This window comes from Bombus pyrosoma, linkage group LG7, assembly GCF_014825855.1.
Source record: "Bombus pyrosoma isolate SC7728 linkage group LG7, ASM1482585v1, whole genome shotgun sequence".
NCBI classification, from domain to species: Eukaryota; Metazoa; Arthropoda; class Insecta; order Hymenoptera; family Apidae; genus Bombus; species Bombus pyrosoma.
The window spans coordinates 15,330,628-15,357,500 of NC_057776.1; the positions used below are offsets into that span (position 1 = coordinate 15,330,628).

The 26,873-nt window shown below is 33.5% G+C and overlaps 4 protein-coding genes across 16 annotated transcripts in view; 2 read left to right on the forward strand and 2 right to left on the reverse strand.

Annotated features, from left to right (window-relative positions):
- The window catches only part of LOC122568995 (cyclin-dependent kinase 14), a 78,392-nt gene extending 67,097 nt beyond the window's left edge, over positions 1–11,295 (forward strand). The window contains exons 1-7 of one of the 8 annotated variants that reach the window (XM_043729421.1): positions 5,211–5,723; positions 7,267–7,385; positions 7,773–7,901; positions 8,328–8,524; positions 8,600–8,985; positions 9,062–9,606; positions 9,693–11,295. In XM_043729421.1, coding sequence (XP_043585356.1) covers positions 7,307–7,385; positions 7,773–7,901; positions 8,328–8,524; positions 8,600–8,985; positions 9,062–9,606; positions 9,693–9,784 — 1,428 coding nt within the window. In that variant the 5' untranslated portion in view covers positions 5,211–5,723; positions 7,267–7,306 and the 3' untranslated portion in view covers positions 9,785–11,295. Of the gene's footprint in view, positions 1–5,210; positions 5,724–5,811; positions 6,357–7,266; positions 7,386–7,772; positions 7,902–8,296; positions 8,525–8,599; positions 8,986–9,061; positions 9,607–9,692 lie in introns of those variants that run through there. The other 7 variants (XM_043729418.1, XM_043729423.1, XM_043729417.1 and 4 more) reach the window with 7 other exon arrangements.
- LOC122568992 (puromycin-sensitive aminopeptidase) lies at positions 163–4,384 on the reverse strand. Of its 2 annotated transcripts, none has more exons than XM_043729414.1 (4): positions 4,103–4,384; positions 3,492–3,736; positions 3,234–3,381; positions 163–2,907 (listed from the first exon to the last, which is right to left on the reverse strand). In XM_043729414.1, exons 1-4 carry the CDS (start codon positions 4,229–4,231, stop codon positions 829–831), a joined length of 2,601 nt encoding a protein of 866 aa, XP_043585349.1. In that variant the 5' UTR covers positions 4,232–4,384; the 3' UTR covers positions 163–828. The 2 variants fall into 2 exon arrangements, with proteins under 2 accessions (XP_043585349.1, XP_043585348.1); XM_043729413.1 differs by lacking the exon at positions 3,234–3,381 and adding an exon at positions 3,030–3,180 and having other exon boundaries at positions 4,103–4,376.
- A 146-nt stretch (positions 11,296–11,441) lies between the features above and the next one.
- Positions 11,442–26,868, forward strand: LOC122568991 (RAB11-binding protein RELCH homolog). Of its 3 annotated transcripts, none has more exons than XM_043729409.1 (17): positions 11,442–12,158; positions 12,425–12,625; positions 12,956–13,114; positions 13,192–13,544; positions 13,631–13,741; positions 13,821–14,065; positions 14,143–14,453; positions 14,536–14,822; positions 14,901–15,228; positions 15,310–15,463; positions 15,530–15,653; positions 15,729–15,999; positions 16,092–16,227; positions 16,377–16,576; positions 16,646–16,907; positions 16,974–17,117; positions 26,786–26,868. In XM_043729409.1, exons 1-17 carry the CDS (start codon positions 12,107–12,109, stop codon positions 26,796–26,798), a joined length of 3,351 nt encoding a protein of 1,116 aa, XP_043585344.1. In that variant the 5' UTR covers positions 11,442–12,106; the 3' UTR covers positions 26,799–26,868. The 3 variants fall into 3 exon arrangements, with proteins under 3 accessions (XP_043585344.1, XP_043585347.1, XP_043585345.1); XM_043729412.1 differs by lacking the exon at positions 26,786–26,868 and adding an exon at positions 21,939–21,957; XM_043729410.1 differs by lacking the exon at positions 26,786–26,868 and having other exon boundaries at positions 16,974–19,027.
- The window catches only part of LOC122568997 (lysophosphatidylcholine acyltransferase), a 41,861-nt gene continuing 32,854 nt past the window's right edge, over positions 17,867–26,873 (reverse strand). For 2 of the 3 annotated variants that reach the window (XM_043729428.1, XM_043729426.1), the window contains exons 4-11: positions 21,580–21,692; positions 21,065–21,219; positions 20,799–20,936; positions 20,427–20,552; positions 20,187–20,334; positions 19,863–19,961; positions 19,642–19,786; positions 17,867–19,547 (exon numbers count right to left, since the gene is read on the reverse strand). In XM_043729428.1, coding sequence (XP_043585363.1) covers positions 19,462–19,547; positions 19,642–19,786; positions 19,863–19,961; positions 20,187–20,334; positions 20,427–20,552; positions 20,799–20,936; positions 21,065–21,219; positions 21,580–21,692 — 1,010 coding nt within the window. In that variant the 3' untranslated portion in view covers positions 17,867–19,461. Of the gene's footprint in view, positions 19,548–19,641; positions 19,787–19,862; positions 19,962–20,186; positions 20,335–20,426; positions 20,553–20,798; positions 20,937–21,064; positions 21,220–21,579; positions 21,693–23,272; positions 23,488–26,873 lie in introns of all 3 variants that reach the window. The other variant, XM_043729427.1, reaches the window with a different exon arrangement.

Sequence of the window (26,873 nt, forward strand, 5' to 3'; positions counted from 1 at the left end):
AGATACCGAGGAGGCGGAGAGTTTCATAGGTTGGAGGCTTGAGGGGTGGATTCTGATTGTTATGAGTTTGATGATTAATAAAATGTGAATATGGTCGATCAAATGAAATTTTTAATACTATTAAATATTAAGAACGGAGAAAGCTAATTGAATACGTAGTCGTAAAGATACAAGCGTATAAGTATTTATTTCAATTTTCTCGGTTATAGTACGTGATATAAATGAGTTTCTGCAGCTACACGCTTGTTTTCTTTCTTTTTATTCATCTTGATTCACTCATTTTACTCATATTATAAAAGTGGTAAACACTAGTGCGCGGTTTTGAGACATCATACTTATCGGGGAAAGAACTTACATCGTACGTGAATCATAAAACTGGGAAAGTAAATGCCAAAGAACATAATGTAGCAATTTAAAAAATACCGTCGTCATTCGATAAAGTTCGGTAGTACAGACTGTAATATCCTTTCGTAGCTCCTGTACATTCGTTCGAAAGAATTGCAACGAAATTTGCAACGAAATTTGCAACGAGACAACGAGCAACTATGCACGCAGTCGAGGTTCCTTTGAAGCAACTGTTGTATATGTGTACCCGTCTGTGTGTATGCGTGTGTATATGTATGTCTGTAAAGGCAAATTCTACGATGTCGTGTGTTGCAAGAGAACCCTTGCAATCTTCTCTTTTTCTCTAAATTGACTCGAAGCAACTCCTGTTTTATTTTTAATACGTTCGCAGAATGGCATACTGTAGCCCTTTAGATTTCCTATTGTATGAGAAATTGTAACAAGGTAAGGACAAGAACTCAAGACAAATAACTCATGGTACTACTAAACATGAGTGATCAAGTATTCCTTGATAGAGTCTTTATCCCTGGCAAGCCATGCCGCGTTCAATCTGATGGATTCGGCGCTCTGTTGAACCGTTCTTTCGGTTCCCGGTGTCGGATGGTTCTTGAAGAATTCCTCGACATCTTTGGCTCGTTCCTCGGTAACGAAATTCTCCGTAGTGAATTTCACCAATCTCGAAATCAAGAAACCGCCACCGTATCGATCGAGCAGGGTCTTCCAATTTTCCTTGAAAAAGTCCCAAGCCATCACGCGGCCTTTGTAAGTCATTGCCACCGACATGATAGCAAACACTGTGTCCTGAGCTCTGACTTCGTCGCTCATAGCGAAATCTAGAACCTTTGCCAACAAGGTTTCATCTTTGATCGCACCCAGCGCTCTCAGTATTCTGTCTTTCTCCTCGTGCAAATCTGCCTCTCGATAAAGCCTCAACATGGTTTCGTAAGTGTCGGCATCACCAACAGAGAGTACAGCCCTGTAAACAGGGCTACGTAAATCGGCAGCGAGTAGCGTGATGCCAGAAACGTGCAACTCAAATCTCTTTTTGGCTTCTTGTATAGTATCCTCGTCGTTCAATGCTGCCATACGACCTAGAACAAGGGATCGTAGAAGGGTGTCCAGATGACATTCATTAGGTTTAGGATCCCAGCCTAGTTTGTTGGTGATGTCGCGCATCAAGTTACGTCCAAACGCTTTGAACGAATCCTCAAAGTCCAAATGAGACACAAGAACTCCGATTTTTCCTAGGCTATTGACTATACTAGACCATACAGTGAAATTATCTTCATGTTGAAACGCTTGCATAAGTTGAAGTACTTCTACGGTAGAAGCATGACCAGCTTGTACCATAGCAAATAGATCGTCCAGTAGACCCAGTCTATCTAAGGGAGGTAACGCGTGATCTTTGACAGCTGGTAACAAGAGAGACAATGCTTCTGGGCTATAGTGAGTCCTGTAGAAACCGATCGTTCCAGGGTTGATCTTTACCCAGTGATCTTCAGGAACGTTTTTAACTCGAAACTCTTTCGTCTTCTCGTCGAACAAAGCCTTAAGTACACACTCCTCTGGATTCTTCGACGTACTTATGCTAATTGGTATGATCCACAAACTGTTTCCGGTATCCACGGAACCATCAGCTAGGAATCTTTCCTGAGACAGAGACAGAATTCGATCACTGCCTTCTTGACGATGTTGAACTCTGACAACAGGGAATCCTTGCTGCTCGGTCCAAGTGGACATCACGCTGCGTACGTCCTTATTGCTGGCTTCCTCCAAAGCATCCCAAAGATCTCCAGTTTCTGCATTGGCATAGCTGTGCTTTTTCAAGTAGAGATTCATACCTTTTCGAAAATCGTCGTCTCCAATGTAGGAATGCAACATTCGAATAACACATGCTCCTTTATTGTAAGAAATGTCATCGAAAATCTCATCTATTTCAGAAGGGTGACCGACTGGTACCTCGATCGGATGACTATTCTTTAAAGCGTCAAGCTCCAATGCTCTGATATACGTGTCTGTCACAAATTGGGTCCAAATATCATATTCGGGGAATAGATGAGCAACACATAAGAATTCCACAAACGAAGCGTATCCTTCGTTTAACCATAAATGCGTCCACCATTCCATGGTTACGAGATTTCCAAACCATTGATGCGCCAGTTCGTGCGCTACGACTAAAGCGATCCACTGTTTCCGCACAGCAGATGTATTTTGTGGATCTACTAGAAGACAAGTTTCTCGATATGTAACTAGACCCCAATTTTCCATAGCTCCGGATGAGAAATCAGCAATCGCGATAAGATCAATTTTTGGGAGTGGATAAGCAATTCCAAAGTAGGTTTTATAATATGGCAGTACTTTTGTCGCTACTTCCAACGCGAACTGTCCTTGTTCTTTCTTCGATTTCGGGGTGTACACGCGTACTAGTACACCATCGCTCGATTTGTCTTCTATGTAATCGAATTCACCAACTACCACTGCTACTAAATATGTCGACATGATTGGTGTCCTCTCAAATACTAAAGTCTCGACTGATTCATTCGTTACCTTGTTTTTAATAGGCTACAACAAATAAATAAATATTTCTTCTAAAATTATGTGTATGTTTAATAATATTAATGTTTATTTAAAAAAGAAAACAAAAGAAAAAATAAATAAAACCACATGTGCTAGGCGCTGCTTACCATATTGGAAAGTGCTGTAAGACCTGACGGTACATTTAGAGTAATATCAAACGTGGCTTTGTGTGCTGGTTCATCCCAGCATGGGAAGCAACGTCTAGCATCTGTTGGCTCGAATTGAGTTACAGCTGCATGTTCAACAGTTCCATTGGTCCTGCAAACACATAAAAGATCCTTGTTATTTTAGAAATGCCAATCATTGCTTACCATATTTGATAAACCAACAAGTGACATATCACGAGGAAGCACAAGTTGTATAGTAAAAGTAGCTTTTAATGATGGTTCATCCCAACAGGGAAAAAGTCTACGAGCTGATGTAGGACATAAATAAGTTACAGCATAGTACTTATTTTGTCTACAAAATGTTAAATTCTTATAATAAATAATAAAAAAAAAAAGTACAACTCTTATAATAAAATAAATATTTGATAGAATCATATTATAATTCTATTCAAATTGTAGTACCCAATGTATTTGCTTCTATAGAAACCCTTCATTTTATCATTAATTTCCCCAACAAATTCCAAGCTCAAGTATCCACTTCTACCCATTGGTAATTTTTCTTCAAATACCAAAGTGGCTGTTTCTTCGGGTGAGCAAACTTCAATTTGTTTTGTTGGAATAACTTTTCCATCATTATCATTAAAAATTACGCTCTTTATATCAATGTCTAATGAATTTAAAACGATAGTGTCTGTAGATGACTTGACCTGCAAATATTAAAAAATCATAATTAATAAAGTGACAATAAAACTAAAAGAACTTAACATTTAACATCCTGGCATGAAATATCAAATCAAATATCTTTCATATGACTATCTTATCATGTTCTACTTTTAGTAGTCATACACATTTTCAGAATTTTAAGAACAGATAAAGCAAGATAAGAAAAATGCCTTCAAATTTACTGTCATTCAAGGTTATATTAGAATTTGTTTTATATATAGCATATAAATTTTGTGGTTATGTTTGCCATATGGTCAACATTTTTTGTTCTATCATTCAAATTACAAATTTACTAGGAGCCACGTGAATAATTAATATGCCAATGAGTGATCTAGATTGACTGAGCTTACGTCAATGTGCACATCTTCCTTGCCGTCGAAAACAAAAGTTTTCAGATTCGGTGACAAAACGATATTATAGTGGTAAGGCTGAACATCTGTGGGCAGCCGACGAAATGGCTTTTTTTCTACACTTGACATCGCTCGATGTTGAATCGCGATTCGAAAAATCCTTAAATATCGAAATGTCTTAAAACCCGTTTTGAGCTTTTCCTTTTTGCCGACTCACAACGCGAAAGTATGCACTAACACGCAACGCCTCAAACCATCGCAGACGCATGCGCAATATGCATGCTATATACAAAGATGCGAATAAAAATGGAACTATAACTACTAAAAAGAACAAATCACGTGCTCTGATGTCGCCATGAACATAAACGCGCAAATTTTGATTTTAATCCATATCCTATATTCGCACTAAAAATTTCAGTGTTACTGTTTTATTCCAACTATATTAATTTTTAATTCCTTGATATTATAATTTTCCCATTTTCATTGAAAACAAGTCGTTGTTTCACTTTTTACTTGACTTGAAAGTAAATATTTTGTAAAATTGTTTAATTAACTGTACACGTGCGACCGTACTTGAAGTGAATTGAATTATAAAAAGATATAAGTTGCATAATTTAGATACAGCTAGAATAAGCGGTTAACGCTTGCCTATGATTATGTAATATACAGAAAGGAATATTGTGCTAGGAACTTGTTTAGGTATATTTTACAGTAATGGAAAGTAGATTTTAAATTAGCCGAGTATGTAATCGTGTCTTAAAAATAGTTTGTCAACAATATGGCAAATAAAAACTCAATATTTGATATTGCTCATAACATGAAAGCTGACAATATGTAATTGATGACTTTATTTATTTTGCAAAATAAATATAAAAACTCACTTTAAGACGCATATACATATTATTAATTAAAAAGATTACACAATGCAATGAAATATATACAATGTAACTCCAGTACCAAAAGAGTACGATAACGAAATCCAGATGGGTGTAAACGAACACGTATGAAAATCCTATCGAGTAGCCATTCTGGTTGCACATTGTATATACCCAGGCCAACGTAGATCGGCCAGTTTCAGACTTTTGTCTGTGGCGCGAGGCAGTAGTGGGGCTATGGGAATAGAGAACTTCGTGGGAGAAGTTTGTTCTCGCGGATGAGTTATTCGAGGTAGTGGTGGCGTGCGCGAGCACCCGCCATATATCCAGGAAGTCGCGATAGAGAAACCCGGTTGCAAAAGATATTTGATATTCACTGAATCGAGAACGTGTAAACGTTCGGCGAGGTCTAACCGGGGATAATATCGGCGGAGCGCATATCACGGCGAGAGCGCACGGCGCGAGATCTTTAAGCGGTGAACGGGAAGACGGTGGTGTGTTTTTCATGGCGATCAGTTCATTAGGAAAGTATCGTACGCTGCCACCGATGTACAAAATACGGGAAAGGTGAAGGAGGTACTCGCCGGACCTGACCTGCCCGAGAGGAACACCACGAAACATAGCTTCTCACATATACACACACACTGTGCGTCACCGCCCATATGTGATGTGTTTCGTGCGTTCGAGCGAATGAGTAATCATGTACTGTCAAGACAAGGGCTCCACCGCCTCCAAGAGCAAAGAGGGTAAGTTGACGCCCGCGAGATCCGACTATCACAGAACTAATTCCCCGGCTGCTCCCCCCCTTTTTCATTTTTCCGCAGCCTTAGACCGTGTCCTCGACGCTCGTATACCGCTTTCCGTTTTTACCCTCTGTTCGTGTTTTATTGCGAATTGAATCGTCTCTCTGATTTTCACATGTGGACTCGGTAAAACACAATCGAGTATTAGTCGGACAGAGTGTCAAAAGTTGCGCGATTATGGGGGCGGACATTGGTCCGACAAAGAGAGACAAAGTGACAGGCGAAGAGAGTGCAGCAAAGAGAGAGGCAAGGAGAGCGTGTCGTTTACTAACGAGAGGGGTGGGGGCGGACAGTATGTATTTCGAAGAGAGAAACGAATCATGTACATTCTTGGCGAAGCTTTTTATCGAACTTCGGTCGCGTAGACGAGTTTATCAGATGTGAGATTGTATCAAAGTTGTGCATCGTCACCTCGAGTGCTCTGGATATTGTAGTGCCTTTCCATTGCCGCGAAAACGTTACTCGTAGAACCGCGACAGATGCGTGAATGGAGAAAAGTGCTTTTGTGTACGGGGAAGCATGCGGAACACCGTGAAACGAGATGTGGAGTCAGTAGTCACTCTAAAGATTATCAACGTAATTTATCTATCGTTATTTCACACGTTATAACTAAACTTTTTTTAGTTCATTGACCTGTTGTAACAACACATGTGCGTGTACGCATGTATGTACATTGTACGATGTATATACGTATACATTAGATACACATAACCATACACATCATGTATTTATGTATACATATATTTATTAAACTTCTAATTATTTGTTGCTTCTTAACAGTGGAATTGATGTTTATGGAGCTATAAGATACTTGCTCTTAAGATATAAACTATAGGTTTTTAAAGAAATACTTATCTTATATTTGAAAAAATTTATGACCAATTTCAAATTCTCGTTATCGTTATGTATTAGCATATCATTGTTTCAATATGTTATCATAATCTGCTAACAATTGTTCATGTTATGTATTAATTCATGAATTTAATTAGATATGAATTTTCTTCAATAGAATAACTTTGTCAATGCAATTGAACAACTGGTGCTATTATCTTTTCGAATTGAGCATACATACTTATATGGTACATAAATTAAGAAAGAATGTCGTTTGTATTTGTAGAAGCAGTTATAAACTCTTCTGCTCTACTATTTCATTGTTTCAACGAACATACTGTTACATGGTGGTAATCTTTACTTTATTTAACAGAAGAAAAAATATTGTTATCTATATAGACAAGATATATTCTTCTTTTTGAAAGAAGTGTTCATTGATAATATTGTCATATATATATAGCACTTTATCCAAGACAAATATATCTTACACATCCCTGCCACTATTAATCATAAGATTGAGGAACACTGGCATTGCACACTGCATGATGTCATCACACATGTAATAGTCCATAATGTTTGAATTATTCTGAGTTTCTTGGTTATATATTATAGTACGCCAATGTCTGAATTTATATATCTTTGTTTTGATTTACAGTTGCTAAAGATTGCGCTTATTATGCACAGGGTCTGTGACAATGCGGGAGAAGAAAGGAGGTGCTCTTAGCAGAGTACAAAAGCTGAAAAAAAGGCTTAGCCACAGCTTTGGAAGACTTTGTAAGTATAATCAAAATTATCTAATGTTACACAACATCGATATATTATGTAAAATACCTTATAAAATAAAAAGATAAGAAGAGTTTAATACCTATTACTTAAATATAGTACTTTTCCGTTATATAAAGATAGATCATAAAAGAATTAATGTCCATTTAGACACTTAAAAGGTTCCACAAATATAATTTCATTATCATTGATATTAGTTTTGTATTGTAAAATAATATTGCTTATCGCATGCACTTCCAAGTTATTTAAGTAATTGCTACTCTGATCTTTATTTATATTTTTTACTTTATCTATTTCTTATATTGAATTTTATAGTAAAGATTGATAAAAAATGTTTTTAATATTAGTTTATCAATATTATTGGTTTATCTATTTTAGCAATATCAAAAGAAGAGGCTGATGATGCTGCAAACAGGGGTCAACTGCCGTATAATGGCTATTCCGAGGAGTTCCTAGACCGTTTAGAACCAAACGGCAATATACCTGCAGATAAGGATCGTCGTTATGGTAAGTGTAAAATTTATTTATTATAAAACAAAGTATTGTATTTTTTTATAATATATGGTATGACTATAAATAGTTTAACGAATAACTCTATTTATCAAACTAAGTTTTTATAGTGCACATTGGCACTTATCAGGAAGCTACATACCATCTTTTTTTTAAAGTTACAACATGTTAAATAGATAACTGTTATGAAAAACATTTACATCGGGGTTTGATATCTGTGGTAAATATTTATTACTTTAGTAGTTAATAGAAACCAGTAGTATGATTAAATTGACCCATTATAATGTATTGTTTACTAAATATGTATTGCACATACACTAAAATTTTTATGCATTAATAAAATATTGAGGGATTATGATTCTACGTGGATTCCTATTGCTGTTATTTTAAAGAAAGTTTTAAGGACGAAATTGGATGTCATAGAATGGACAGGTGTGGGCGACCATGAGAGAGTGCATCGGCAGCTTTCCGTTTCTAGTGATTCCAAGCTTCTCGACGAGGATATACGTGAAGAAGCGAGAGTAATCTTAAGACCTCGGCGTCCACCGCGACCCAAGTCAGAGGTCTTCCTTGGGCCAGATCCACCTCCTAGAAGAACCAAGAGATTTTCAGCATTTGGGGTAATGCTAGACTCATATTTACTTATATTCTTTCAACATTTTAGTGTTAACAAGTGTTTATGCTTATATTCGCAGGGAGATTCTCCTTTCGGTAAATCCGAAGCTTATATAAAACTGGAACAATTAGGGGAAGGATCGTATGCCACAGTGTTCAAAGGCTATAGTCATCTTACAAATCAAATGGTGGCACTTAAAGAAATTAGACTACAAGAGGAAGAAGGTGCTCCATTTACTGCCATCCGCGAGGCAAGCCTTCTTAAAGAATTGAAGCATAGCAATATCGTTACTTTACACGATATAATTCATACGCGCGAGACTCTTACTTTTGTTTTTGAATATGTTCATACTGATCTATCGCAATATATGGAGAGGTATGGAAGCGGTAATGGTGGTCTAGATCCACGAAATGTTAAACTATTCTTATTTCAATTATTAAGAGGATTGGCGTATTGTCACCGCAGGTAAAAGCACGCGTACATATAAATTTAAGATTTTCGAGTTTAATATTAATAACTAATTTATCGTATGTTAATTTAGGAGAGTATTACATAGAGACGTGAAGCCGCAAAACTTGTTAATCAGTGAAATAGGAGAACTTAAACTAGCAGATTTCGGTTTAGCGAGAGCTAAATCTGTACCGTCACATACGTACTCGCATGAAGTTGTGACATTATGGTACAGGCCACCTGATGTTCTTTTGGGTTCCACAGAGTATTCTACCTCGCTTGATATGTGGGGAGTAGGTTGCATATTTATGGAGATGTTGACTGGTGAACCAACATTCCCAGGTGTACGCTGTACGTACGACCAACTTGATAAAATATTCAAAGTATTGGGTACTCCTACCGAAGAAACTTGGCCTGGTGTTACACACCTGCCAGGATATAAACCACATAGACTGGGATTCTATCCTCCACGAAAATTGGGTCTTTCATTTCCTAGACTCTATGATATTGCCGAAGGTGATAGTATGGCATCGTCGCTTCTGCAGTTAAATCCGGATCAACGGATTGGAGCTGAAGAAGCGTTAAGGCATCCTTACTTTGCCTCTCTTCCTAGAAAACTATACGAGTTGCCTGACGGTAAGTTTAGTATATTTATTAAAGAAATATATATTTATCTTACTGGAACTGTAATTTGTCATTGATCGGATATTATTTCTTTACAGAAGTATCGATATTTAGTGTTGAAGGTTGTCATTTGTATACAAATTCGAGGCACGGGTGTGCAGATTCGCGTCACACAGCCCTTAAGACTTGAGGTTAAAAGTAAAAGTAAAGAAAAAAAAAAGTAAATGATAAGTAATTCCCAAATTCACATGTTCAATGAAACGTTCATTCTCATACAGATCAAATTCACACAGGCAACATGCCTTAATTCACCTACACGTTATTTCCACGCGCGTCAATCGCTCTTTCTCAGGGCTGCTCTACAAATTCCAATCATCGTTCACACACATGTTGATATGTGCACACACAAACATGAACACATTCATATACATAATTGCGACATTCGTATTTTTGTTTCTTTTTTTCCTTTTTTTTTTCAAGACTAGTACACATGTATCAAATGAATTAACGAAGATAAATTATTAACTGGCGAAGAAAATACGAAAGTAAGCTATCTGTGGCTAAATGAAGTAAAACGATTTTATGAGATTTGCACGCTCGATTTAGAAAGCAAAAGCACGCACGACCCATCCTCGCACTTCGTCCAAATACTAGATTTAGATTGATACCAATCAAAAAAAAAGTACTACACCGCCTTGTGTCTCTTGATCCCAATCTGAGTGAAGTCTGGAGATGGCGGTTTCTGGTTAGAAAAAATATAATAAAATAATTATAACTTAGAAAAATTCTGGAAGACCTGTAATACTTTATATGAATTTTATGCTGTTTTTGACTTTACCGTTGGTTGCTGAGACAGTTGAATATATTGGTATATAACGAAAAAAATCATTGTTCGAATTAAAACTAGTTGTTAATTATATGACGTGATGATAGAAAATAAATAGAAGTTTAAGAAAATAAGATATCAATACGAATCAAGTGTCGTAGCTACCAACACCAAGAAACACGGCAAGACTAACGAAGAAAAACTCATCGTTGATGATATCGACGGTAGTGATCTAGTTGTAAGAATTAATATTAGCATCTAGGGTCGATCGAAGTTCATTATCGACATTTACAAAGTAGTATCTATCAGTGATAGTAAAACAAGAACGAAGTAATAATTATAGACGTAATCAAATCCAATTTGTTCAATCGCTCATATATTTAACAGCCAATGGTGCTTGAACGAATTGTAGGAATAAAATGTTAATAATTTCGTATTAGTTATTTAGAATGGACCGTTCGGCCAATCTTGTTTCTAAATGGTTTTCGATGACCATATATCTAAACGAACCAACTTTAATAATGTTGCAATAGTAATATAGGATAACATAAAACGGTGTTACAGTCCTTCCGAGTTTTCTCTAAGCTACGATGATTATTACGGTAAAATATTACTCCTTTAGTAGTTACATTTATACCGATTTTTCAGCACACTTATAAAAATATCAACGAGGCGAAAGCAAAAAAGAAAAAAAATTGAAAAATATTTCGAAAAAATTTGAGACACGTTATTACTACTATTATTACTTATTAAAAATTATTATTTGAAAAAAGAAGCGCAGAAGGTAGATTGTATATAGAACAACAGGTTCGTATTATTGATGATGCTGAGATAGCTGAGCTGAACTAATAAATGTGACTTTGTAATAAATTAAAGCGTAGTTCGGTACACTTCAGACCCTATTCTTTGTTAGGTTTTTCCATGTGCAGGAAGCCACAGGATCGTTTAGACTTTTAAGTGTAACATAATACAAAAACACTTATATCTGTAATACTTGTTCTGCTTAAGTATTAATTTTATACACATTTATTTCCTTATAATTATATTTTATTTGTAATTTTTCTAAGAAATTATTGATATTCAAATTGCTTCAAACTTGTACTGAGAAAGATAAAGAACTATGTTTTTGAAGTACATGTGTATGTTGACAAATTTATACCTTTTATGTGTTATTCAGTGCACCATGGAACTAGAACCTTTATAAATTATTTAAATATTTTTTAAAAACTAGAGGTTTAAGTTTTATCTGGTTTTACAATATTATACAAAATGCTTACAAAAGAACGGAAATTTAATTTTACCTATTAAGAGGAGATAATTATGCATTATTTCGATCCTTCAACAATTTGACCTAATTGAATTTTATAATGTAGTATTAGTCGCATAAATTTATGTTAATCTGATATACAAATAGCTAAATACATTATTGCGAGATATCTTTTAAGAATTCACGTGTTCATAGTTGCCAGTTCAAAGGCGCTAGTTTACTAACTGACATCACGGAGGGTAACATGGCTTTGTTGTCATCTTAAATGCTCTGCTGTGTTGCGTAGAGTCAAGTGATTTCTATTAATATACTTAATCAAATTAATGAAAGCATGGCACGCGCTTGAGTAGGTTACTATTTTATTCATCAACCTAGATGGACATGTCATTCTCTCTTAACGTTCGAACAAAGTGAAAGCTATGGCTGGTGCTACACAAGAGGTTAGAGATCCTCTGTCTACAGACAGTAAAGGTAATAAATATTTTTTAGTAGCTTAATTTTATGAAAAAAAGTTTACACTTTCTATTTTTTAAATAATATTCGTGTATTACACAAAATCACAATTTGAAATAAAAACGTGCTTTTAACAAATATAAATTGTGTCACTGGTACCATAGAATATATACACGTCATCGGGCAAACGTTAGGGCAAACAAATTATCCTATATTAATTTTTGATAATGTGACATTCTTGTCGTGAGAATGTCATAATATTGGATTTTTACTTATTATTTTAGGGTGTGCGACTGTAAAACCAACGATATCGTATGAAGAAATTGCTACCAAGCTTTTAAACGAAAAGCTTTTATTAACGGCCTTGGAATTACACGCAGAACTATGCGAAGCTGGAAAAGAATTACCTATTTTAAGAGAATTTTTTTCAAATCCCAATCATTTTGAGAGTCAAAGCATTAAGCCAGAACCATATACTCCTATGCGTATGTATAAATATATGTTAGGGGAGTTATTTATTTTTCTTATACAAATTTGTAAATAATCAAAATAAGAAATTAATAGAAATCAACACAAAAATTTAATATTAAAATAAATTTTTGTCATTGTATTTATATTGTAATAATTCTTCATTTTTATGTTACAAAAAGATTAATTAAAAAATATAAAGAAAATTATGGTTAAATATTAAAGCTTGCTTATTTGTTCATGTGTATGTATATTTGTGTGCATATTTCACTTCTTCAAGTAAATTGTATATTTAATTTCGTAAAATATTACAAGTGTAATACAATATGTGAATTTTAATTTATTAGCTAGGTCCTCTAGTCAGGCTACTTTAGACTCACTTGATATGACCAGATACTCAGAAGATGGTGCAGGTGTTGATGAGAGAGTAGCAATTTTAGAATTTGAATTAAGAAAGGCCAGGGAAAGTATTTCTGCTCTTCGTGCAAATCTCACTGTAGTAACAGGTTTCTTTCAGTTTGACTATTACAATTTCATAACATCAGTTATGACGTAAAAACTGATATTTATTTTAATATTTTAGAGTCAGAAGGGACTACACCTGACAAATGCTCTGATAAGCATCTTGTTACTGGAACACCCATAAAACCTCATGAACAAAGAGCTATAAATTTTCTTGTTAATGAATACCTGTTAGCAAGTTCTTACAAATTAACATCAATTACATTTAGTGATGAAAATGGAAATCAAGATTTTGAAGATTGGCAAGATGTAGGGTTGAATATCCCAAAACCAGCAGAATTATTACAAATATATAGGGAATATATGAAGGCAAATGGATATGATAAATTACCTTCTGTAAGTGTTGGTGTGCAAACTGATTTCTGTGAATTAGAACCAGAAACAGAAGCAGAGAAGGATGAGTTCAAAGAAATGGTTTGTAGATCGTATCTATGAGAAACTTTACATTCTGCTATGATGTGCTGTATGGATGATTTGTTAAAAAATAGCATCATTAACAGGTAAAAAAAGTAGAAGAACTTAAACAACAGACTGCATTATTAGAACAAGAAAGGTTGGACTTACAACAATTTATTGCCACTTCGGAAAATCTATCTCAAAATCCAATTAAGGTATAAACTAAATTCGTGTATAAAAATATTAAAAAAATTTATTTTCTAGATTCCTATAACAGATGTATTTTCTATGTAGCAAGGTAGCAGCGGAACGATACAAACGATAAATTCGAATTCTACTACTCCAGATAAGTTTGAACTTCTTGAAACTCCAGCTCGTGATACGTCAACAGTGACTCAAGAAGCTGAGGAAGACGATAGTGTTTCTGTTGTTGTTAGTCTTGGTGAAACAGATCCTGGAGATAAAGAATGGACTAGAATTCAATTGCCTAGGGTGGACGTTACTGAAGGATCATCCATCCTTCCAAATCCGCCATCTAGGTATTGCATTTTTTCTCAATAATGTGCATATTTTTTTAATATATAGAAATATTTTATGAAAAATAAATATTTTTCAGACATTTACCATTGAAATTTAAAATGGAAGTAATATCACATTGTTTAGTAAATGTTCCAAGTTCTGTAATATCGGCAGCAGAAGAAGTTTTCAAAAATGGAGTTACGCGCGATACTCTCGTTCATATTTTAGCACAAACGTTACCTCGCATCGTACCCAATGTTATCTTAAATAAACGCGAAGAGGTAATACCATTAATGTTAAGTGCAATTCGACTTCATAATGACTCTACAGAAAGGGAAAAATTATTACAAATGCTATTCAATCTAAAGAAAAGGCCACAAGAAGATGAAAGGCAATTAATTTTAGCTGGTTAGTTATTAATGCAAATTATCACTTATGATATAATCATTTTAAGTAGAAATGTCTTTTTATTTATTCATTTTAATACTAGGTTTTGTTGCTATGGCTAAACTTGAAGATGAACCAATGGAAGGTGAAGAAATATTGACCATTTGTTGGGAACAAAGTCAGCATAAGTATCCTGAGAAAAGGTTGTTAGCTGTTGAGTGCTGTTCTGTATTAGCTCCATACATGTCAGTTGGGATAAGAAATTCTTTAATGCTCTCCATGCTTCAACAAATGTTACTTGAAGATAAAGATCCAACAGTTAGAGCTAGTGTAGTGAGAAGTCTTGCACTGTTGATTGCTTTAATGGATGATCCTGATAAATATTTTCAGGTACGATATGAAAAGAGAAGTTACTTAATGTTTAATAGAGATTTAAATGTGTCATATCGATGATATTTATTTTTACAGTGTGAAGAATTAGCATTAACGGCACTTCATGACACGTCATCTATCGTCGTTGACGTTGCATCCTCTTTGCTTTTACCAATTTTAGCCCAGTGGGCACTCTGTCTTAAAAGATTACAAACACATTTATTACCACGTATAATATCTAAAGTAAAAAGTCATTTAAAGTCTGGGTATTCTCAACATTCACCTAACAAAGATCATGTTGACGAAGGAAGAATAGTATCATCAATCGCGGTATTACAGTATTTACTTCCACATATGGTTATTTGCATTGCAGATACTGATTCTGTTAGATCTTATATCGAGCATGGAACACCATCTGATTTACGTGAGTATATCGTATATTTGCGTATAGAAAATATTTAAATAATTGTGACATTTTAAATTTTACATATGTTTTATTATGCAGCTGATGTGTTCCTGAATTTGTGTCATTCCAATATCGTTAATCCGAAGCTATTTTATAATGGAGATGTAGATATAGGATCTCTTCTAAATACGTTTTTCGCAAATACGTGGGAGAATGATTCATGGGGAGAATTAGAGTGGTTTACAAACTCACTGTACTTGATATTTTTCCTTTAAGTTCTCAATCGATACTTTCATATACTTACAATTAACACTTTCAGAGTATTGGACATTTTGGAAATGGTAAAATCTGTTGAAAGTACACAGGAGACCATTTTAAATGCTCTTTTAACATATATTCATTCTTTATGTTTGGGCTTTGGGCGATATATCACGCAAACGCGGGTAAATTTGATATTTTAATGAAGTTTGGTTATTATATTATATCACGGGCATAATTAACAACCTTTTATCTTTTAGATCCAACCGATAGTCGTATCCGAAGTAACTGAACTTGAGCAACAATTAACGACTCTTGCAACAGATAAAAAAAATATGAGTTTGACGTTAATCCCAACATATTTAATTATATTGTCCACTTTAAACGGTATAGATGTTTCTAAGTCTTTAAAACAGTTCCTTGTTGCTTTATCTATGAGTGGCACCAGTATTACTAGTTTACAGATCGCAATCATTATGTTATGTACACAGGAACATATGCAAGAATACGTCCTTAGTGGTTTATGGGATGGTTAGTTTTATCAAATAGTTTTGATAGGATTTTGTTGTTTTTTTAATTAGAAATTTAGTAATCAAGTTTTGTCTTCCATGCTTTTTTTATAGGGGTAGTGCACCAAAGACCCATTGTAAGATGTGCAGCCGCAACATTATTTGGTTGTGTAATAGCTCACGTTTCCGATCGGTTAGCAAGTGCTAAGGTAGTTCCTGCAATTGTTACGCTCGTTAATGATCCTGATATGTAAGATATCTTTCGATAAATATTTCGTTTATTTCAAATTAACTATTTAATACCAGAATAATAATAATAAAATCATTTAATTAAATTAATTAAGTCAATTATCTATTTTGAAGCAATATGAATATTTGTCATAGTTAACATACTTTTAGAACTGTTCGATCTGCTGCAATTCCTTCTCTCGGTCGTTTAATAACGGAATGTAAAGTGAGAGAGATGCGTGATAAAGCACGTTTAACTTTAGAAACCATTGCTAAAGAACCTCAAGGTGTTCCGCCTACTTTAGCACTCCCACTGGTTTCAACATTAGCATTTATTGCCCCTAATTGTCCTCAAAATTATATAGAAGATGGTAAGCTTTTATAAAAATTTGCATTTTTAATATTTAACACGCGAAATTAAAGTCTTTAATTTTGTATAGTTATAGCTACCCAATTAATGGGGATAACTTCATCAGCGTTGCAACAAGGTCGCAAGATCGATCTCATTAGTGCTTTGGTCGAAGCATATTCTGTCTTGGTTTATTGTCCACTGAGTAATCAGTGTGTTTCTGGCGTGTTACTGCCGGGATTGAAATATCTTGAACAATTGGTTAATCAATATTTACCTCAACAGAAGGAATCTGTTCGGTCACTTTTGCGAGAAGCCGAATCTCGGCAGGATCTTTCAAAACCAATGGAGAGGTAAATACACAACCTGTTTATTTTGGAAATAATTTTGCAATGGATTGTTTATTGCCATTTTCTCAGGTCCTTATCAATGAGTTCTGGCCTCTCATTATCAATGGCTACAGTAAATGTAGGACAAGGTGTAGAAGACATGAGACAAAGAGTGAGCAAAATATTTCAACAAAAGACTAGTTCACCAAGTATGTCAAGTATCTTTCGAAAGAAGTAAGATAGTTTTTGTATTCATGTTTATACACAAATATTACTTTTTATCATTTCAAAATTCTATATTCCCTTTTCATTGTTTTAAAATTTTATTTATTCATAATTTCTGTTGTACTTACCGCATGTTATATGTATTATACGATTAACGGTACAAGCGATGCACAACATTTACACCAATCAGGATATAATATTATGTAAGTATTACTCATTATGATCGGAATACATATAAGTTTGAAGACAAATATTATTGAATATTGCTGTAATGATGTTTGTGCCTTTTAAAATGTAATTTTAAATCACGCGAATTACGAAAACTAACTGTTTGGAGATAGAAGAAAAGTCAATAGTATATTAATTTTATTTTTTAACTGCACAACTAAGTATAACGTTAAATACTAAAATAATTGCAATGTTTTATATCGTTATTTTTTTCAAGGCATTGTAATAAGTAGAATGTTGTTATAGTTTGTTATTTTATATTTTGTGAAATTATAGTATATTTATTAAAATGAATCTCACCACTTACTAACGCCGATAATTTATGAACCGCATAACATTATCGTGCTCCTACTAAAAAAATTTTCAAATATATTCTGCCATAACACGAATTTAAAAGTAAAGTTTTAAGAGTATTTGCTATATTTTAAATTATATAGAAAAATAATTATAGGTAAATTAACTGTGCAAGAAATCGGTTGTGATTATTAAGCGTTGAATGTCGGAAGAGACAATTTCATTTTGTATTACTGTTTGATATTACGAAGCAAAATAGTCTTTATTCTTATCACGTTTAAGCATTTTGTGTGATATTATAGATCTATTACAATTAGGATATATGTATGTATATTTGTACTTAAATCGGTTACATAAATATAAATCGGGTAATATTATCTTCTTCACTGTAACACGAAAGAAAGAAAAAAATTAATCAAATTTATTTAAAATAGATCATATCTTGTAAGAATATTTTATTGTATCTATATATATATACAATTACATTTCCCGTATATACATATATGTTGATACACATTACATGTATATAATCCATGTATACGTATATATGTATATATATGTGTATATACAATGATCAATAATTTACTTCGTATCTCACGATCAATGTATTATCGTTATTTTACATACATATATGTACATATATACATCCGTATACATGCATATGTATTTACGTTTATTAAATATTAAATACTGTAGCATATATTATTACCGTGCAAAGAATAAATTTTATAGTATATTTATTCTAAATGCATTGTCCTAAACATATTCGGTTTTCTTAGACATATTAGAAACTCTGGTTATGTTTGTATGAACCGATGACTCGTCAACTGTTGGCCACAGTACCTTTTATTACGATATAACGCGCGAAACATTCAATAGCCTCCGAATTAATTAATCGATACCCTGAGCAATCTAGATAATAGTTCTAAATCTAATTTTACTTTGCATGGAAAATTTTCCCGCCGTGATTCGTAATTTTTACACGGGTTAGATTTGGGGAACTTGCTTACGTCTAAGAAACCTTCGGTGTAATACTATTTATGTACATGACTTTGAATTTCAACGTGACATTTTAAAAGGGAAGAAAGCTTTTCAGTAAGCTCTACGTGAGTAACAACGATAAGTGTATATCTGTGAATGAAAATACATAGTAGTTCTCTTTTATTATGCCTTGTTATTCGAACGAAACAAAAAAACTATATCACAACTATCGTATGCGTATGAACTGCGCAATAAATTAAAAAAAAGACAACCGTTGTCTCCCTCTTTCTCATATTTCTATAACTACGTGTTTTTTGCAATATGAACTCTTGTATTGAAAAAATGGTACGATATAAAAGTTTAAATTTTCATAAATTAAATCGTAGTAAAATAAAAAATCATTACAATGCGAGTTACATAATAAATACATATCATTTCCCTTCCTTACTTTCTTTTTTACTCTGGATTTTAACGTTCCTTTTGAAAATTGACTTCATTCGTACGAGATAAGTTCTTCTTCTAGGATTTAAGGAAGAGAAAAAGAAAAAAGGAAGAAAATTCGTGCTATACAAACGCCAGACTCGTTTAACGCGACTTTTTAGTTATCGGTATATAATCTTCTCGTTCCGTACGTCGCTTGTTTAATTCTCACGAAGACGACACTTCTTGCTTCGTCAACGATAATAATACTAAATAAAAATGGCTATCTATTCGTTGAGAGGGTAGTAATATCAGCAAGAATTGAACAAATTTATACAGGGCTGGAGCATGCCTGATTGAGAAGCGGCCTGCCACAGACACGGTGTGTTCTGTATCTTCGATGAGCATGGAACGAGTTGATGAAATACTCTCAAATAGTTTTTTTCCTCGTCTCGGGGTTACCAGCGAATATATGACAGTATTCTGCTCTTGCTGATAATGCTGCTAGTACGAATTCTAATCAAACATAATAGAGAACAAAGTCATTACTGTTATAAAGTCAAGATAACTTCCTATCTTAATATAGCAGCTTGGTTTAAGCAAAACATACCAAAATTTACTGTTGTATCAGCAAAATCGATCTTTGCATTCTGAAAAATTTTATCAGATTCTTCCGTTGGCGTACTTAATGAGAGTTTTAAAGCCTTTCTTAATTCCATTTTATTGATACAAGATAATGACTTGGTACCACATACCTGTTGATTATGACGTAAATAATACGTATATGTAGCAGATAAATAATTTAGAAGATTATTTTTCATTGGTACTTACTTCGAACGCTGTTTCGATTTTGTCTAGCTCCGAGTTTGCGGTTGTTGTAGCTAACACCGTGAATAAATATTCTTCCAAATCTATTTTACCATTTCCATGCTGGAATAGTTATAAGATGAGTAAGTGATGTGTTGTGTATAACAAAAAGTGAAATATTGGCTATATTAGAATTACACAATAAACTATGTACCTATGTATGATACATAATGAGAAACATTTATAAAGAATGTTTGGAGAATTACAAACGAAGCATAGGTATTTTAACGCATCGTTATAAATGTATACAAAATTTAATTAAGAGAGGATATGACAAATGATACAGACCCTATCGTGTATTCGAAATAGTTGCTGAGTAACAGGCTCTTTTTCATCTATTCTGAGGATTTGCGCAAATTCGTGCAAATTAACTTCTTCGTTAAATCTCTCTGTTTTCTTCTGAACTAACTCCTCTTCCGTTTTGGCCGATACCAAACTGTGGAAATAAAATAGCGTATATTGCAAGATTAATTATATAATATATATTTGTATTTTTCTACACACATGTATTTGGTTTCAACGACATACCCGAGTTTGTTACGAAGTTTATGGGCTTCCACTATGATGGATGCTCGTGGTATGTTTAGCTGATGAGCTTTGCTAATAATTCGACAATCGTCATACGTATAATCTGACACGGGAATCTGTAATGCCCTAAAAAATAAATAAAATTCTATTTTTAACAATGTATTTTAAGAAATACAGATTTCATTTTCATTTCTTTTTCTATTAAGTTTGAATTTATTAGATTATTTATAGATTTTAGATTAATTTTCTTATTAGATTTTATTGTTGAACATGTTAGTAACTTATGAACATTCGACATAAGTCAAACACGGACAAGTTAAACGACTTTTCAGAATTGAGAAACACTTGTTTGGAGTAATGAAATGTACTCACTCCGCCATAAGACGTCGCACGTTATTTGCATAAAGCTTGGGATCTGTTTTCTCCGCTTCGCTTGGTTTGTAAACAGGCAGGAACTCTATTTCACAACTGCTATTCAGTTGTGTCAACGTAAGCCACAGTAGCTTTAATCTGAAATTAACATTTTTGTAATTTAACATTTTGATAAACAGAATGTCAGGAGATCTTTCTGTTTAATTTCTAAAATATTCAATTTAGTAATTTTAATTACAAAAAGACATTTAGTATAAGACGCTTACGCCCCAGGACCTTCCCACGTCCATGTTACAGTGTCCAATTTGTTAGGATATCTGATGCAGACTGGCTGAACAGGAACACCAGGATAAAATGCACCTGATTTGAAAGTAATAAGGCACGATCGATTTGTACAAGTACCTTCCGGGAATATCATTACCTGTAGAAGAAAATTGTTAATTTGATTTAAATATTTTCCAATAAGGGATCGAAGATAAGACTTTATTGTACAAGATTCAAAAGATTGTACACATTTTCAAGCGAGGTGATTCTTAAGATATTTCTAATTAACAAATAATAACGCTAATACCGATGCTAATTTTAATTTTTGTCGCAGATAAACGATTACTTTGCAATTCGATTTAGAGCGCTATGTAATTTTAAAAAAATTATACGTTGCGCTGCTGTACTTGACAAATTTATGCGGATCATAATATCAAAAGTAATTTTTAGAAACTGAGCGACTGCAGCGAGTTCATAAGCTTATTTTTAATAAAGGTACTATTTTTATGAGGGCTACCTGTGGCCAATCCTCTTTTGAAGTAGCTCTTTCGATAATTTCCTTGATAGTATTTTGCCGTGAATTCGGATCTTCTCTCCAAACATAGACCGGTTGTGTATAGTTGATAAGCTCTGTGAGTACATCATAAAAAAGTGCATAATGTAACAAACGGAAACGTAGTACTCCTAAATCAATATTTGTTATGCAATTCATATGCTGTAGAGAAACCTACTTTCTATAAATTTTATTTATGTACAAAGAAGAGTTAATAAAAACTGCGTATTTTATGATACTTTTTACTTTTTATCATATTTTCTGTGATATGTTTCGAACCTGAATTATCTTCTTTTTATTAAAAAAAAAAATTTCATTTCTAGATAATATCGTGGCGAATGGGACAATCCATAAAGAAGTTATTATTAAATTTATCTTTTTTGGAAACTCCTTCCAACTGATAAAAGATATACTTGAAGTGTTATTTGTACAAGTAACCATTAAATTACCAGTGATATTTGCATACAATAGGCGTTAAAACTTTCATTAAAGCTATCGATAAAACAGTCGAAAAGTTTTAACATTTATGTTATCAAATCATTAATACTACTATGTCTTTTTATCACTACAGGTGTCTGTAAAATATTTCTTATTGAAATGGTTGGGCATCCTTTTGACCGAAGTTCGAAGACCATGATTTTCCAGTTAAACTAATAGAGGTTTTCAAGTGTGAATTATATTCTTTTACAAGATAATGAGACGAAATGCAGAAACCGAAAACTCAAAACATAAATATTCGTATCGATGCTATTTATAAGTAAACGAGACTGTCGATATAGTTCACAGTAATACATAAATCAATTTTCATGATGAAAACAATCGAAAAACTGTAAAATATCAAAACTATGCGGTGTATTGAAAAAAGAAGGAGACTTTGAGAAAAAGGAATAAAGAGCGTTTTAATCGATGTGGGTTCTAATATTAATAGCTTCGGTGTGAAATATAATTTTATACAGTCTTGTAGAAATACTTAATGAGCTAAATTTGCACCACAACAACGTTAGTTAACGTAGTTAAGTTAGAACAATGAATGGGAAATGTGTACACCATGAGGTGAAAGAAAACTTTAAATGAATAGAAATCTCACGCCTACGAATGTTGTCTTCGAATTGCAGGTAAACGTATTATTACTGTAATCTTATATCTCCGTTATATTAACGACAATCTTTCATCATGATACGATACTTGTTCCTTTTTTAAGTTTTTTAAATTAATATATAATATTTCCTTATCATTTCCTTCATTTATATTTAACCCATTTTCAACAAACGTAAATTATTTACACATAAAAAATTAAATTTCCCTCTCGTAAAAGAATTAATTTCATCTTTCTTTCAATGACAATTAAATATTTCTATTTTTCTCAATGAATTAAGTATCACGAAGCATCCAAGTCTCTAACTTTTCTCTTTAACGCTCAACCTATCATCATCTATATCAAATCCAATATACGCGGAAAAACCTCTAATAGTTTGTGCGTTATAAGTTTTATGTTTCATCCTACAAACGGCTAGTCCAACTGTTTTCGTTAGAACCACCGATCTATCGAACAATCGCCATTACAGAAGTGTTGCGACAACCACGGTTAGTCTACCGTTAACAGAGAGGGTTAATCGTGGAAAGCGAGCGTGAAATCGTTTCAATAATTTGCACATACTTCCGATAAATGGGTTCAATCCTGATTCTCGTCTTACGATGATCGAAGGGAACCCGGTTATGTAGACGATCCCTCCGTCCATGAAGGTCGAATGGGGTGCAACCACTAAAATCGGCGCTTCCGCCCTCGTCGCCTGTCTTCCACGCACAATGATTCTCATTCCTCCTGCTTGGTATGTCAGCCGGCCCATAAAACACAGCCAGGGCACTATTTTGCTGCAGGTTTCAATCGAGCATGGTTAACGAATCCCAATTACATTAACGCGATTTCTTGCGTTCTATTTATTTCGTCTCGAGATTTCAGCCTCGAGAACACATCGTTTGGACGTAAGACGTTTATTTCTTATCTTTCCAAATTTTAATACAAGCTGAATATTTGTCATTGATCGCTTATCAATCGAACGTTTGTTTAAGAGATTATTGAAGAGCTCTCTCGAAAAGCGATAATTTGATATCTTTCTCCTTTTGTTCGTTTTTGTTTTTTTTCATGCAACGTATTTTTATACAAAAATTTCGTTGGTGACAAAAAATTTAGAATTTAGGATGAGATTCATTGGTCTTGATTTGACTGTTTGTGCTTCATTGGCGCTACAGTGATATTGATAAGGCGAACATTGTTTCTTTTTTCCCGGTGTTTGCTGATAAAAACGGAAGAGAAAAGAAGGATACTATATAAATAAATTTATGAATATTTAAGATAATCCTTTTTGGTATAAAACCCCGGTTTCAAACGGTTTTATTACAGAAGCATTCTGGAGTTGTTGATAGATCGTATCATACAAAATTTAATATCGTAAAAATTTTCGCAGATTAATAGCCAAATAACAAAGAGTCGATAGCCAAAAAATCGAGAAAGATAATGCAGCTTTTTAGAATTTCGCGGCCTGGATTTTTACATGTTGCTCGAAGTTTCTGTGGGCCACGTTACTCTGTTCTTTTCTTCGAATCGACTTTCTAAGACAAGGTAACTTTACTGTGGAAATCTCGAGCAGCATTAGCGACGTTGAAAATCATCGTCTCGTTATATTAATGGGCTCGAAAGCATGCAGAAATTCATTGCGTATATGTATATATGTATATCCAAAATTGTCGCGTGCTCGTTCGCTCGAACTCTCAGTTGCATATTCCACGGAAGTGATTTACAGTTTCGTTGGTGCAAATATATAATTAGCGCCAATTAACGTCTCGAATATTGTACCAGCGTAAAGTTATCCACGACAAGAACTAATGATAGACGTAAATTGAAAGTTAGCTGGCGATAATTTTAGCATAAACAAAAGTTTTCTTTTTGGGGTAATATAAACTTTGCAATCATATCGCATTTTTCGATGGTGCACGGTTCTTATAGCGCATTGCATCAATGTAGACAGAGTTGAAAATATATCAAGCACTTTTTATCTCAAATAGGTATGAGCAGTAGTGACCTATTATAGCAGAAAATTCCACGATCAGGTTTATTTGCACAACAGTGAAACTTTACGGCTTCGAGAGCCACGTGACACTGCAACGAGAAAGTTTACGCAGCCGTGAGTTCGTTACTCTACGAGTACCGACAATTTTCATTTGTTATAATATAACACCTAGGAAAATATACTTCGGAAAACTTTTCTCTTTTTTTCCAAGCAATTAACCCTTTCAGGCTCTGTGTTGCGAAAATACGTTACATCGTACTTTGATAAGTTGTTGATTAATGAAACAATAAATATAGTTATCTTTGCAGTTTGTAGTTAATGTATGGTATATTCCTTATTATTGTTCGGTATTGCCCTAATCATTAACCATCCAGTGCACGTGTTGGGTCGTGGCCGATTAGGTCGTGCCATTTTTTTCCTCATTTGTTTCCATTTAACTTTCTTGGAATTTACTTCTCACTCGTACATTGGAAGGTTAATAAAAGAAAAGAACTAATTTTTTCGAAAATTCCAAAAGAATTCCCGAAAGGGTTAAAAGGAGAAGAATGAACTTTTATATTGTTTTATACGCAACGATCAGGTACATCCAGTTTTGAGATTACTCTAACACTAGAATTACTGATTTGTAATTGACGTTCAAAATAATGTTTCGAACGATAAGTACTAGTTACTGTGTTACTACAAAAATAATAATATAACGTTTATAAGTTATTCAACGAGGATTAAGACTTTCGTCAGAAATATCTGCATGTTCTTAACAATTGCCAAAATAAAGAATCTGAAATTTGTCGTTTTAATTTACCGATTTGTTTAATTCCAGTGTTAAAGTATAGACAGAAAGAAAGGAAAAGTTGAAAAATAGAATAATTAGAGAATAAAGGAATGAATAAATATACGAAGCGGTTGGTAGCGTCAAGCATTAAAAGTGTAACACTTTGAACCTCGCAATGGAAAATAATGTGTTCCAACTGTGTTCTAGAACGTTAAATAGTATCAGTTAATAGCATAGGTATGCCCATTATTCCATGGCTTGTTAGTGACGATGTAGATGTTCCCATTCACCACATATATATGTACATTTCTCTGTTAACCTAATTTAGATAACTCTGCGTTTTTCTGTTTTCACAGCTGTGCATACAAATCTATAGTTTCGCAATTGATATGTCTAGTATGATTAACATTACGCATTTATAAAAATTTGAAGAGCAGTATGATCCGGTATAATTTTAGATATATATATAGGCAAGTAAAATCATTTTAATGATATAATTAAAAACTTAATCAAACGAAATTTTTACGAATTGCTATTTAAAAATTCGTTTTTTAAAACCTTTTATTTTTTTAACTTTGAGGTAAATTCTTTGGTCGTCGGATACAAACTGCAAGGACTCTTGAATAGTAATGAAACTTTTCAATTTACTAGCTTCTAGTTCAACATATTTCTTTGCCAAGTATCGATATAAAATAGCGAGTATTGAAAGGATATGTCTGTATTCAAGTATTCAACTTATAAGAATAAGGTAGAAGATCTGTAAATTTGCATATGTATTACAAGATGTATAAAAGTCGTGTTCCACCATTTCATGTTTCTTAAAATGAGCCAAGAAAATGACGTACTTTCTTTTTTTATTTAAAACTGTATTTTAAAAATTCTCCAATCCGTTTCGCACAGTATCATTGTTGCGTATTTCAAGAAAGGGAATAGAAAGCTATGACCTCTTATGTCCAGGCTATTATTAATGAAATTTTACAAGCCACAAGTTATAAGTTATTAATATAACAGCAACAGGCTCGAATATCAAACAAACGAAGTTGCACATCTAAATTTTACAAATTGCCATTCAGTTGATTTAATGCAAAATTATAAATTTCCAAGAAAGACAGAAATCTATAACCTGTAACTTATGTCGATTCACTAATCTCATTACGTACTTGGTAAATTATCGTGTTGAAGGACTCTCGTTATTATTAACCTCTAATACCCATCACAATTCTTAACATTTAGTTGTCAAGTAAAAAAAAAAGCAAAAAATGCAACAAATTCGTAAATGAACTGTAAAATTATAAAAAAAATAATTCTGTAGTTTATTTCATTGTTTTAGATGCGAAATGTAAATTTTAATAACGTTAAAGAAATACCACGAGATGGAACAACGACTCTGGTGGCTTTACAGAGCAAAAAGTAGGAGA

What these genes read in the sequence shown, in the direction of transcription:
- LOC122568992 (XM_043729413.1), bottom strand. Translation starts at nt 4,231, where the DNA reads ATGTCAAGTGTAGAAAAAAAGCCATTTCGTCGGCTGCCCACAGATGTT. An exon ending in AGGAAGATGTGCACATTGAC is followed by an intron (nt 3,737 to 4,102) that starts GTAAGCTCAGTC and finishes TAATATTTGCAG; the next exon opens with GTCAAGTCATCTACAGACAC. An exon ending in TATAGAAGCAAATACATTGG is followed by an intron (nt 3,181 to 3,491) that starts GTACTACAATTT and finishes ATGTGTTTGCAG; the next exon opens with GACCAATGGAACTGTTGAAC.
- LOC122568991 (XM_043729409.1), top strand. Translation starts at nt 12,107, where the DNA reads ATGGCTGGTGCTACACAAGAGGTTAGAGATCCTCTGTCTACAGACAGT. An exon ending in AAGGCAATTAATTTTAGCTG is followed by an intron (nt 14,454 to 14,535) that starts GTTAGTTATTAA and finishes TTTTAATACTAG; the next exon opens with GTTTTGTTGCTATGGCTAAA. An exon ending in GAGTGGTTTACAAACTCACT is followed by an intron (nt 15,464 to 15,529) that starts GTACTTGATATT and finishes TAACACTTTCAG; the next exon opens with AGTATTGGACATTTTGGAAA.